Source organism: Protopterus annectens, chromosome 1.part0 (genome assembly GCF_019279795.1).
Source record: "Protopterus annectens isolate FY-2018-M chromosome 1.part0, PAN1.0, whole genome shotgun sequence".
NCBI lineage: Eukaryota > Metazoa > Chordata > Ceratodontiformes > Protopteridae > Protopterus > Protopterus annectens.
The window spans coordinates 1,356,155,837-1,356,169,666 of NC_056725.1; the positions used below are offsets into that span (position 1 = coordinate 1,356,155,837).

The 13,830-nt window shown below is 38.1% G+C and overlaps 1 protein-coding gene across 4 annotated transcripts in view; it reads right to left on the minus strand.

Annotated features, from left to right (window-relative positions):
- The window catches only part of FIG4 (FIG4 phosphoinositide 5-phosphatase), a 3,828,182-nt gene that overhangs the window by 2,691,632 nt on the left and 1,122,720 nt on the right, over positions 1–13,830 (minus strand). For all 4 annotated transcript variants that reach the window (XM_044066775.1, XM_044066785.1, XM_044066766.1 and 1 more), the window contains exon 8: positions 3,311–3,439. In XM_044066775.1, the coding sequence (XP_043922710.1) occupies positions 3,311–3,439 (129 nt within the window). The remainder of the gene's footprint in view (positions 1–3,310; positions 3,440–13,830) is intronic.

The window sequence follows — 13,830 nt, forward strand, 5'->3', positions numbered from 1 at the left end:
GCTCCCCTTGAGACTCAGGTAAACTTTCAGAAGGAGCCGCTGAAGTAGTCAGTGGTTCTCCAGAACCGGCGTCCGGAGTGGACGACTCATCCTGTTTGGACCGCAAAGACTTCTCTTTGCGTTTTTTAGAAGAACCAGGCGTCTGCGAATCTGACGGCATATTGTAATTACAACGTTTACCAAACACCAGCCTAGCACAGTCCAACCGACGTTTAATAGTACGCTTGTTAAAAGTAGCACAAAAGCGACACCCAACAACGTCGTGCTCAGGCCCCAAACAAGGAATACAGAGTGAATGGTAATCCCTATGAGGAATCTGTTTCCCACAAGAAATACAGTTATTAACTTTTTCTGACATCCGTCAATACTGAGGCAAGAAAAAGACAAAAGTGTCCCCAACGGGGTACTTAGCCCAACTTGGTCTCCGGTCTGAAACTCGAAAACCGACAATTCCAGAACGCCAAACGGCACTTGCAAATGCTGCTTCTGCTTAGGACCACGCGGCAAGAAAGACTGAGGTTATGGCGTCGGTCATGCGCATTTGTACTGGCACGCATCTGGCGTCAGTCTCGGGCGCCGATGACCGACGCCGGTTCTAGCCCTTTGGTATTCGGGCCGATTGTGGACAGCGGAGTACCCATATGTAAGGACTGCAGCAATGGGAGACTAAGAACATCAGAACTGTGCTCACATTCGCCACCAGATGTATTCTAGAGAAAATATTAGCTCAGATAAAACACACAATTAACTTCATTTACCATTTTAGCTTAATATCCCAAGCTTCTGTCTGATTGCAAACAAGGGAAACACTCTACCTTCAATGCATGTCACTAGCTTCCACACAATACACACAGACTATAGTTGTAAAATAAGAAAATAGGCTAAATTCAGGAACATGTAACATTATCAAGTTTCATTATTACATCTTACACAAACATTTTAAGTCCAGCATAATCCCATTTTCCACACAAAACAAAGTTCTTGCTCTCAAATTCACAACACTGTCAGAAATGTCAATTCAGTCTCTCCAGGACAATTTGCACCACTAAAAAGAAAATGTCACCACTGGTAACAGCTTCTCTAACTCCAAAGCCTTCAAATTGCCTTGTTTCTCTATTTTTCCATCTCTCAGCATGACTCTCTAGCAAACAGTCATACCTCTTCCTTCAGGCTTTCTCTCTACCACTTTCTGTTTCTGTCCCTCTCATTACAAAAAGGGGCCATTTTTCACCACTGTTCATGATATTTGTGGATGGAACACTGCCCCCACAATGCCCAAACACCACAGGTCTACATACCCCACAGTGGTTACAAGGGAACACTTTAATAGACAAAGCTCCTTTATTAATTCTGTGAAGCACCAGATCTACAGACTCTATAGACACTTTACTAAGATTCCTGTATTTCAGAGATACATTTTTATTTATTTATTTATTTTATTTTTATTTTACATTTGTTGACCGGGCTAGTCTAGCTGGATATATGTCCATTTTCAGTAGAGGCCCGGGGAGAAAAGCTCCACACAGTTTCAACAATGTTAACATAAACAACATAATAGAAAAAAAAACATATTTATACATTTTATACATTTACTAACATGGTTGTAGCGGTGTCACAAAAACTGTACTGCTCCACCATAATGTTTTAACAAGAGCTAGTTAGTACAGAATTATGACACTGAAGTCAGTCAACACTATTGTCTGTGAATTGCTGTCAATGCATATACAAGCACAGAAGTCAAATGTTTCATATTCACTTTGACATGCATTGCTAACTCCCACATTTGGACAGTGCATTACATAAGCAGCAATTCACAGATAATAGTACTAATTGGCTTCGTTGTCATAACTGCTGTACCAACAAGCTTTTGTTAGAGGAACATAGTGTAGCAATACCGCTTACAATCACATACCTCTGAAATACAGGAATTTTGGTAAAGTTTCTATAGACGTGGTGCTTCCCAGAGTTAAGGAATGAATCTTGTCTGTTAAGTACAGCAGCAACAACAAACGTGGTGGATTTCAGTGAGACTGAAGCAAATGTCATGGCCTATATGTCACTAAGAATGTATGATGCTGGCATGGCAATGTATAATCAACCTGTAGCTGGTGATGGGTCAAACAGTGAAGGTGGGGCAGTCATGCCACAAGTGATGCAGGGTCCACAAAACATGACAGCTACATTTTCACCATCTGAGTTTCTCTTGGAGTCTATCAACCTTCCTAGCACCCTATCTCTGGCACAGGTCCCACTAATCCAACTGAATGCCCACTCTACATTTCACCATTTTACTTTAAAGGTATCAAAACTAAAGACACAAAAGAATCGACAGTTCACCAGGTTCAGATGGCCTGCATTCTCTGGTTCATATACCACTGTAGGGAGTCAATTATAATTCCTCTACAACACACATATATATATATATATATATATATATATATATATATATATATATATATCTCTTACATAAAATACAATGCAAAGCATTTGGAAAGTAGCTATAATAAAGCCTATCCTTAAGCAACCAAACTTCATCAGAACTTTTCAATAAAGACCAAAACTCTCCATAATATGAAAGTTTCTAAAGAAAATCATAAACTCAGAGCTGTCCCAGTACCTTAGTATCTATTACCTAAGGCCCTCTTTCACAGAAACCCAAAAAGAAGCAAATGTCCACTGAGCAATCTGTTGAAAACCATTTAAAGTGCATCTGTTACTATGTTACATACGTTGCTCAGTTCCACCACTTCACCTGAACAGACCTTAGTAGTGCAATGAGGCTAACTAAATAGAGGTATGAGACAATAATTATACAAACGTTGTGCAGTCACCTAGTGAGTTAATCTGCAGTTACAGCACTACATGTGAACATTACTAATTAAATTATTTATTCAGCTTTCTAGAGCAATCCACGGTGGTGCAGCGGTAGCGTTGTTGCCTCACAGCAAGAGGTTCTCCCGTTCGATTCTTGGCTGAAGTGCGGAGAGTGCCTTCTATGTGGAGTCTGCATGTCCTCCCCGCAGTTGGGTGGGCATTCGAAAGACATGCGTAAATGGGCATGCCTTTGTTGAAGGTTGAACGTCGAGCTGGCACCTCGGCATTTGTGAAAATCTACTGCCAATCATTAGCGGACCGGAGTTCCGCTGTGGCGACCCTTAACCGGGAAAAGCCAAAAGACAAACCACAACAACAACATTCAGCTTTCTAGAGCAAACTGTTTCCTAAGAATACATCAGGAATTTTTTCACCTTCTTCTAGAAGTCAGACATACTGAAATGTGAATTCAAGCTTGTAGAAACTTAAAGGATACTTGACTGTCCACAAAATCCATGTATAATGTGCAGTATCCAGTCACGATGCACAGTATCTGCAATTTTGTCAAGAAGCTGTAAATTCCAAACGTACTTTGCACATGGCTTGCTGGAGATTCCAAAGACAACTGCAGAAATATAAACAATAAAACATTACTAGATAAACACTCAAAGGAAAAGCAATACCTATTACTCTTTTGAAGGGTATACTTACATTAGAAACATCAAAGTTTAGTTGTTATGGACTTTGTGGCACTAATTATGCAAGAGTCCGTGGAAAGAAAGATGATGATGATGATGAGTTGCTAGCCTAAAATGTGAACTATCTATATCATATCTACAGCAAAAGGAGGATGAAACCTGAAATGAATAGCACTGACTATGATAAAATACTACTTTGTTGTTGTAACCCTCCATCCATATCCCCCCTTTTCCCATTTTTTGCACACGATGATGTCTGTTGCTGTATACAACCCTTTTTTTATTGCTAATTTTTGTGCTACATTACTTATATTCAAAAAACAGCAGCAACGCATTATTATTTTTTTTAAGTGGCCACACATTAACATAATCAAGAAAGTAATCTGCAGGTATTCAGAAAGGAACAACTAATAAACAACCATAAAAGTACTTACTCTAACAGTAGAGATTTAAGAGGTGATCGTGCAGCATATATATATTATGCAAAGGATCGAGGGTTCCCCAAATGATTGGCATCCAGAAAAAAAAAAAAAAAAAAAAAGCTACAATGATCCCTGCTACAAGAATTGATACATAAAGTATGGAAATTCATCTGGAGGCAAAAGTCATCTTCTGGTAGATGTATTCAGCAGTTAAACATTGCACAGGCAGTCAGGTTGTAGTTTTGTACTGTGGATGACAGACGGCTGTCTTGCCATTCAAAGTAACTCATATGTTTTTCTCCCAGAAAAAAAAAGATTGCAAAAACAAATGCTCTTTTGGCAGGCTAAAGAAGCCTAATAATTCCTGAAAAGGCAAAAGTACTATGTACAAATATACAGATGTTTTTCAATGTTTCCTGATGAGCACTTGTTCATTAAACTGCTGACCTAACAGTGTACAGTTTTTGAACTGGCAGTTCAAACAAACACTTGCTGTTTGTAAATCACACTGATGAAGTAAATGAGAAAGATATATTTTGAAATCAAGTGATCCTGATTTCTCCAAAGCTGTGTGTGGACTTGTAATTAGGGAGTTAGTATATTTTAGGATGAGGGTGACAGGAAGGGAAATGGCTTCAATAATTCTGTGCAGAACTGTAGCTAGGTAAATGTGTGTCCTGTTTAAAGCAGTAAAATGGCACCCCATCCTCACCCAAGAAAGGAAGATGGAGTCGAGAAAAACACAAAGTCACAGTTAAAGGCCCTACAATACCCTCTATAGTTCAGAACAAAAAAAAGGATTCTGCCTAACTGAAGAGTTGTTATAAATTTACAAAACAGCTCTTTTGCTGCACTCTCATAAAACACCTTTCAGAAACTGTGGCAAAAAGCTATACCAGCTTCTTGCTGCAGTTCTTGTCACACAGACACTCACTACAAGCAAGACAAGTGAGCAATAGCACTGTAGAAGATGTGCTAATTTGTCCCTGCAAGCAGTCTTGTCTAATTAGTACTGCAAATCAAGGATCAAAGAGCAACTCTTAGATAGTGCTAAGTGTGCCCATTTACACAGAATGCAACTGCAACACAGACTAAATAGCATTTCAGCAGCCAGAAATGCAATCACAGCAGCTTTAATAACTACACAGATTACCTGAATGAACCAGCTGTCACCTCATCTACACTGCCAATCAAATTCCCCCGAGAACCAGCAAACCAGGGCAGTCTCTCTTTTTGCCCCAATGTAACTACACCTTTGATATTATGACACTCGATTTATTTCAAAAATTTCAATTCTAGGAAGTAGAACGTTGCAATCATATTGGTGCCAAAGAATTATATGTACAATAACGCATATCTAAATATGTTAACACAATGACTTTTCTACATGTGGCTACCATCTAACTTGTAAACCACCAATTTCTCAATCACATTTTACTGATGTTCTATGTCGCTAACCTATTTGCTATAACTGTCCCTGAAGTGCAAGAAGATTCGATATATTGTCTTCATCCTCTCTGGTTATTTCCCCTTTTCTCACTGTTATGCTACTATAGAATTAATGCATTTAAGCAAGGTAAGTAAGGTGGGGCAATGTCCTTCACATGTGGATGGAACGAGACTTAAAATTCGAAAAAAAAAAATACCGTCTGTTTATTACTGGGCAATTTATGTTCAGTAGCTTTTCCAACAGTTAAATCCAAAAGGAACACAAAACTGTATACAAAAACGAAAAAGCAGAGAAACCAATCCACAGAAACTATTTATTGTAAGCGCTTTCGTACATAAAATCCATGCACTTCCTCAGACAACATAACCCAGTAAATCAAGACTTATATAGTAAACAGAAACCCAATAAACCATACAATTACATTAAATTAATTAATTAATTACAACTAAGGACACCCTTACATTTAAAGAAACATTCATACCTAAAAACTTCATACTTAAAATAGTCTAGAGTTGGTGAATGTTTCATCAGGTTGCCAGAGTTCAAAACAAGTATCTCAGGGCGGGTATACTACCACTTTTTTGATCCAATTTTCAGAAATTGCTAATGAATTTAGGAATATTTTGAGTAATAACTGGAATCTCATTATACAGGACTGGTCTGTTAGCAATTTATTGGGCATGAGACCAACTGTTACATTTAGAAGAGGTCGTAATCTTAAAATGTTATTTGAAACCCCGACTGTTAAATACCAACAAGTACGAGGCATGTTCAAATGTGGGAGGTGTAAATATTGTAAGTTTATACAAACTGGATCAACCTGTAGGATCAGAGGGGTTAAGTATTTTATTAAGGAAAAATACACCTGCGATAACCAGGGTATAGTTTACCTGGCTACATGTAAGGTTTTTGTTCAGTTTTTTACCTTGGTAAAACTGAACGTTGTTTCAAACAGCGTATTTATGAACATATCTACAGTATAAGCAGGGGTATTAGTACCAACGCTTTAGCGAGACACATAAGTGAATTTGGGACACAGTTTCCAATTCACTGTTGTGGATAGTATTCCAAAAAATCCGAGAGGGTACCTTGGCAGCTCAAACTAGAGGAGCGGGAACTTTTATGGCAGCTACAAACAAATGCACATATTTACCCTGGTTTGAATGATGCCTGCTCTATTAAATGCTTGTTGAAATTGAAGGTTTTGGAAAGGTAAAAAACAGGCTAGCATACTATAAGTACCAATATTAATGTTAATGTGTTCAGTTGTATTTATTTATTTATTTGTATGAAAAATACATATACAATAAAAATTTAAATACATATATACATTTTTAAATAGGTTATTTATTTTTAAACACCTGTTTATTGTGTAGATTATTTTAAGTATGAAGTTTTTAGGTATGAAAGTTTCTTTAAATGTAAGGGTGTCCTTAGTTGTAATTAATTAATTTAATGTAATTGTATAGTTTATTGGGTTTCTGTTTACTATATAAGTCTTGATTTACTGGGTTATGTTGTCTGAGGAAGTGCATGGATTTTACGTACGAAAGCACTTACAATAAATAGTTTCTGTGGATTGGTTTCTCTGCTTTTTCATTTTTGCATACAGTTTTGTGTTCCTTTTGGATTTTTCTGGTTTCATGGCGGAGAGCAGTATTCTACAGTCCCAGTCTTTGTTTTCACAAAGTTTAACTAATGGTCTTGGCAGTGGGTCTACTAGCCCATCTTCAGAGGTGAATGGCGTGGGTGTCCTTACAGCCTTGGTCCAGCAGCTAACTAACAAAGTTGATGACCTGTCGAGGAGAATTTCCGAACAGGGGCCTTCCAATCTTATTGGACCTGGACCTGGTATTACTGTTAATTCCAATGCTCGACGCAATACCTCTGGTACAGCTTCTGTTTCGACCTCAAGAGTCGAGGAGGGATGACCTGTGGTAATTGGTCCTCCTATTCACGAGAACAGTAATAGTAACAGCAACAATGGTAATGACATTGGACAATTGGGCAATAGTTCTGGGAATAGACTTGGTATGCCTACCCTAAATGACTTTATTAAAGCGCCCTTTGCCTTTGGTTCTGCTAGCTTGGGTCATAATTCTGGTGAACGCAAAGTAATTAACAACATTGTTTTTTGCCTAAAGGAATTTGACCATAAATTACTGAAGTACAAGAAATTACAAACTGAGATCCTGTATTTCAGGGAATGTATCAAATTTAAGTTGGTTCCAAAAGGCTTGAGACAATGGAGGTACCCTTCCGGTCTTATAAAGAGTTTCATTTACAACTAGTTCAGTTATTTAACAAGCAAGGACTGAGTTTTTGGAAGCACTTATCAATTATGACAAGCAAATGTCTGATTTGAAACAGCAACTTGAAAAACTAGAGAATGACATTATATTGGATCCTGATTTTGTCCGATATGAGTATGACTATAAAAGGATCTTTTCTAGTATTGATTCACTTTTAAGTAAAATCATGGGCACAAAAATTTGAAAATTGAACAGGGATAAGCTAGAATATGACCAAAATAGGGCTTACCCTGATCCTTCGCCCATTCCCAACAATGTTACAAATGATTATTCAGTTGCCTCGGAGACGGACAATTTGAGGATGTCCGTTTCTGATGACATCATAAACACTACCCGAGCAAACAACATTCCAAGTAGTCCTGGTGTTCGGTGTAGTGAAATAATAAGACACAACAACCAACAACATCATAATGGTCGACCAGCCAACAATCTGAACCCACAGAACACCTCTAATCAGGATTTTCAACAGGGCGGCGTCCAGTACGGGTTTTTCCAACCGAGGTCCCAGACAGCAACGCAGGAAGAACAACCGCCGCAAGAGGTAGTTTCTGTGGATCAGCATGATACCCTGACTGTGTATAAAAGTGTTGGAAGGGACTTTAATGTTTATAATTTTAGTTCAGTTGAAGTTCCACAAGATATGGTGGAGTTTCTGTCTAAGGGGTTTAATTTTGTGCCCAATTTTAAACCTAACTTAGCTAGGACAATTTGTGACTTGAAAGTTTTTGTTCGAAAGATGAATCTTAAAGTAATGTTTGGCAATCACAGTAGTATTATATCTAGTGAACGTGTTTCTAGTGTTTTTAACCCACCGCTACAATCTACCTTAGCCCTTTTTGAAAAAATTTCCGAAATGCATTTTAGAACTTTAATGGATAACAATTGTGTGAATATTTTTTTTTCAACATAGTAATATTTCAACTGCTGAAAGGGAATTTATTGCTTATGTTAAAGCCCAAAATGTACGTGTGATGCAACCTGACAAGGGTGGGGGGGGTCATTTTTATGGATGAATCTGAGTATAATAATAGGATGTATGGCATGCTGTCTACAGATAACTATACCAAAGTGTCTTTAAATGAATTTAATAAGGCATATCAGCGTATTAGAACATTTTTGACAGATCTTTTTATTTATTTAAGCATGCAAGCACCCTTAACACCGGTTATTTTTGGCATCCCCAAACTCCATAAAAATATGATAGATCCCCCTTTGAGACCCATTATTGATGGACGTAAATCTATAACCTATGCTTGTGCTAAATGGGTAGACCTAAGGTTGAAGTCAGCTTTACAATCAGAGGTTCAGATTTGTCATGATTCTTGGCACTTTTTGAATAATCTTAATAGTTTGCCTTTTGATCCATCTTATGGTTTCTTAACAGTAGATATTAAAGATCTATACACTATGACTCCCCAAGTTACTGGTACTGACTGGGTAAGGGAATTTCTCCTTTCTAAATATGTTCCAGGAAGTGACGTGGACTTGATTACTTCACTCCTGGACATTATTTTAAGTAACAACTTTTTTATGTTTAGAGGCGAGTTCTTCCTTCAAAAATCAGGTGTGGCTATGGGCTCTCCGTGTGGCGGTAGTTTCGCTAACATGGTTATGGCATTTTGGGAGAAAACTTATTTGTTTTCTAACCCTACCTTTAAGGAGAAATTTGCATGGTATACCAGATATCAGGATGACATGTTTTTCATCCTTAAAGGAAATGCCAAAGATGCCCAAACCTTAGTTCAGATAATGTCATCTTTTACTAATTTTCTAGAATTTACTTTTCAATTTCATGATTCTAGAATTAATTTTTTAGATATTGATCTTAGCAAATACTTGATGTACAACAGATTTGTGACAACTATTTATATAAAGCCTTTTTATAGTAACTCATTTTTACACTTTTTAAATAGTCATCCCTACCATCAAAAGAGAGGTGTAGTTAAAGGCCAACTTGTTAGAGCCTCTAGAATGACTTCAAGGGATGTAGATTTTACAAATGAGTGTCATCTCTTAAAAACAATGTTCATTAACCGTGGGTACCCGATTGCCCTCATTAATAATTTGATTGATGAAGTTAAAGGAAAGAGGCAATCGGGGTCTTTTAGATCTATTTTAATTAGAGGCTATGTGTTAGCCGAGGAACCCAATGAGTTGGTGAATGTTTCATCAGGTTGCCAGAGTTCACAACAAGTAACTCAGGGCGGGTATACTACCAGTTTTTTGACCCAATTTTCAGAAATTGCTAATGAATTTAGGAATATTTTGAGTAATAATTGGAATCTCATTATACAGGACTGGTCTATTAGCAATTTATTGGGCATGAGACCAACTGTTACATTTAGAAGAGGCCGTAACCTTAAAATGTTATTTGAAACCCCGACTGTTAAATACCAACAAGTACGAGGCATGTTCAAATGCAGGAGGTGTAACTATTGTAAGTTTATACAAACTGGATTAACCTGTAGGATCAGAGGGGTTAAGTATTTTATTAAGGACAAATACACCTGCGATAGCCAGGGTATAGTTTACCTGGTTACATGTACGGTTTGTTTAGTTTTTTACCTTGGTAAAACTGAACGTTGTTTCAAACAGCATATTTATGAACATATCTACAGTATAAGCAGGGGTATTAGTACCAACGCTTTAGCTAGACACATAAGTGAATTTGGGACACAGTTTCCAATTCACCGTTGTGGATAGTATTCCAAAAAATCCGAGAGGGGGACCTTGGCAGTTCAAACTAGAGGAGCGGGAACTTTTATGGCAGCTACAAACAAATGCACATATTTACCCTGGTTTGAATGATGCCTGCTCTATTAAATGCTTGTTGAAATTGAAGGTTTTGGAAAGGTAAAAAACAGGCTAGCATACTATAAGTACCAATATTAATGTTGATGTGTTCAGTTGTATTTATTTATTTATTTGTATTAAAAATAAATATACAACATGTATTTAAATATATAGATACATTTTTAAACAGGTTATTTATTTTTAAACACCTGTTTATTGTGTAGACTATTTTAAGTATGACGTTTTTAGGTATGAATGTTTCTTTAAATGTAAGGGTGTCCTTAGTTGTAATTAATTAATTTAATGTAATTGTATGGTTTATTGGGTTTCTGTTTACTATACAAGTCTTGATTTACTGGGTTATGTTGTCTGAGGAAGTGCATGGATTTTATGTACGAAAGCGCATACAATAAATAGTTTCTGTGGATTGATTTCTCTGCTTTTTATTTTTTTTTTTCAACAGTTAAACAATAAATGGACCGTCTCAGAAAGTAATACGTTTATTCGATAAACTGCAACACTGCAAAGCTTTCAAGTATAAGACACTTTCACAATGCAACAGTTTAAAGCTTTTCAGTGTTGCAGTTTATCAAATAAACTTATTACTTTGTGAGATGATCTTTTTGGTTTATTGTTTTTCCGTTTCATTTTTACCATATAGTCCGTTTAGGTGGTTATCCCATTTCTGGACTTTTCCAACAGTTCTTACCAGGGATACAGCCCACAATCATCCTGGACATAGACAGTCAGCAGTAAATGCAACCTTGGGTACTGCCTACCATTTACGGTATTACATTGGGATGAAATGGCTAGGCTTAAGATGACCTCCAGGTCTATAGCCTAGTAATCTCCTACGATCGTATGAACTATGCCTGACACATAAATCAGCTGTCTTTCAAATCGTATGATAAAACATCAAATGAAATAAGATAAATAGGCAATTCTTATACACAAGGTAAAATTAAATACTTAAAAAAGAGGTAACCAAGATATGTACTCCACATATGTTGCCAAATCCAGTAGGCATACAGTACCATGAGGCTGGAGGCCTGCAGCAGTGATTTCAGTATTCATACATCTGCTGTCATAGTGATGTTCTGTCTTGAAAAGTATATGAAGCAATTTCTAAGCAGCATCCTCACAGACATTATGAGCAGATATATTCTTGAATAATGTTACTAAGCTAGCTACTGATCTGATACTGTGGCACTTAATTTCCCCAATCAGATTTTTTGCAGAATACATTTCTCCTGAGGGAGTGAACTTATTTACAGATGATAGTTTTCTGGAACCAGTACGAGTCAGTGATATCTAATTCCCCCAACAGGAAATTAGATTATTCAAAGTCACTAAGCACTGCACCCATCAAAACTGAATATACCCTTGTGGGTAGTCACAGTTCCTGCTTTTATTGTCTACAGACAAATTATTACATGTTGATGAATGTAGATTTCACTGAGGGTCAGTGTCATGCCCTTCCGTACAGTATAAGCACCAGCCAGCTTTACTTTATGGAATGAGATGACTTGGTGGTTCATGAACCTATACTGAGGTTATGGTTTTATGGTTAAGTCAGTTAGTATTACTGGCTGTTTCACAAATTATGATTGAAGGACTCAAAAGCATCACTGGTGGAGTTGCACAGCCATCCCATGGCTTTGAAGCCTTTTTCAAGTCAGCCCTTTTTGAAAGAGTGAGTGCATCTGGAGGAATTTTAAACTGTGCCAAGGATTTTAAGGCTCAGCTTATGAGGACATTACTTGTGTCCACTAGTAGTCAGTCTGTACTTCACATATTAGTAGTACAGGCCTATTTTTTATGGCTTAGATCATAAGATTTCTTAGTCAATTTCTATCTGCTGACCATATGTCAGTTTTCTGAGAGCTGTTCATTTCAACACCCTTTCTTAATGGCGCTTGATATGGCCTACTTTAGGAACAAAGCTAGAACAAGTCAGGTGAAACTGACAGACAATGAGTTTAAGAAGCAGGATTTCCTTTACTGCAGGAGTTGAATAATGGACTTAAGTGTCTGGGTTACCTTTGTGAAACTTTGATGAGAAGATTCATAGGTTGGTACTAGGCTATCAGCCCTAGGGCCTATACAAGCCTAGCCATAACAGTTCCCTGGATATTTCTTCCCGCAATATTTACTTCCTTGGACGCCTGTCTAGCAGGGCGACTGACGTGATCTCCGGGGTGAATTTCCTATCTCCCATCCAATCGTCAAGGTTCCTTTTGAAGAGGGCCAAGGAAGTGTTCTGCTTGGCATGTATGGGCAGTCTACTCCAGAGTATGGGGAGTCTCAGGGTCAGGAACCTATCCCTCCAGCATGTTTTGTTCATTGTGATGACAAGATTTAGATCCCTGAATCATGTGGCTCTGAGGGATTGGGATTTCTTTAAGTGGAGTATGTCCAACAGCTCAGGGTATGACATGGCCTGGTATGTTAAGCAGAGATCACCTCTGAGTAGACGATATGCCACAAAGTATAGCTGGAGTTTTTTTTAGAGGGTCAGCATAGGGCATCCGCTTTAGGCCTGTGATTCTTTTAGTGAGGTATTTCTGCGGCCTTTCCAGCTGTTGCAGATGACTTGCAAGGTACATACCAAATGGAGCGTTGTACTCTATAATGGGTCTAATGAGGGATGAGGACAGTAGGACAATGACCTCCTTTTTTCTGGATGAAAAGCCCTTAGTGATGAGGTGTGCCACATAGAAGGATTTCCTAACCGTTGTGGCAATGTGGTTTTGAAGGCGAGACCACTGTCCACCAGTGTCCCTAAGTCTCTCATCACACTTTTGGTGTTTAGCGTACTGCCACCTATGTGGTAATTCATGGGTACATGGTTTCTCCAAAGGGGATAACTATACATTTCTTGGCATTAAGTTTGAACCCATGGCTCTGGCACCAAGCATCTGCTTCTGTAAGGCCCTATTGTAGAATATCCACATCATTTGGGGATTCAATAATGGCTCTCAGTTTGCAGTCATCTGCGAACTTTGTTAGCCAGAGTCCCTTAGTGTTGACCTGTACTTCAGTGAAGTAGATAACAAACAAGAGCAGTCCCAGGACTGAACCCTGAGGTACACCACTTGTCTGGGCTGGTTTGAGCTGGCTACTTTTACAGTCTGGGTTCTGTCAGTAAGCCATTTGGCAACCCATCGAGTGACATAGGGATTTATGCCCAGCTTAGTAAGTTTATCTATGATTCCAGAGTGGGGGATGGTGTCGAAGGCCTTGGCGATGTCCAGATAGTCTGTGTGGACCGCCTTACCCTCGTCCACAGCTCTGGAGACTGATTCGAAGAAGTCAATCAGATTCAGGAGACAACATCGGCC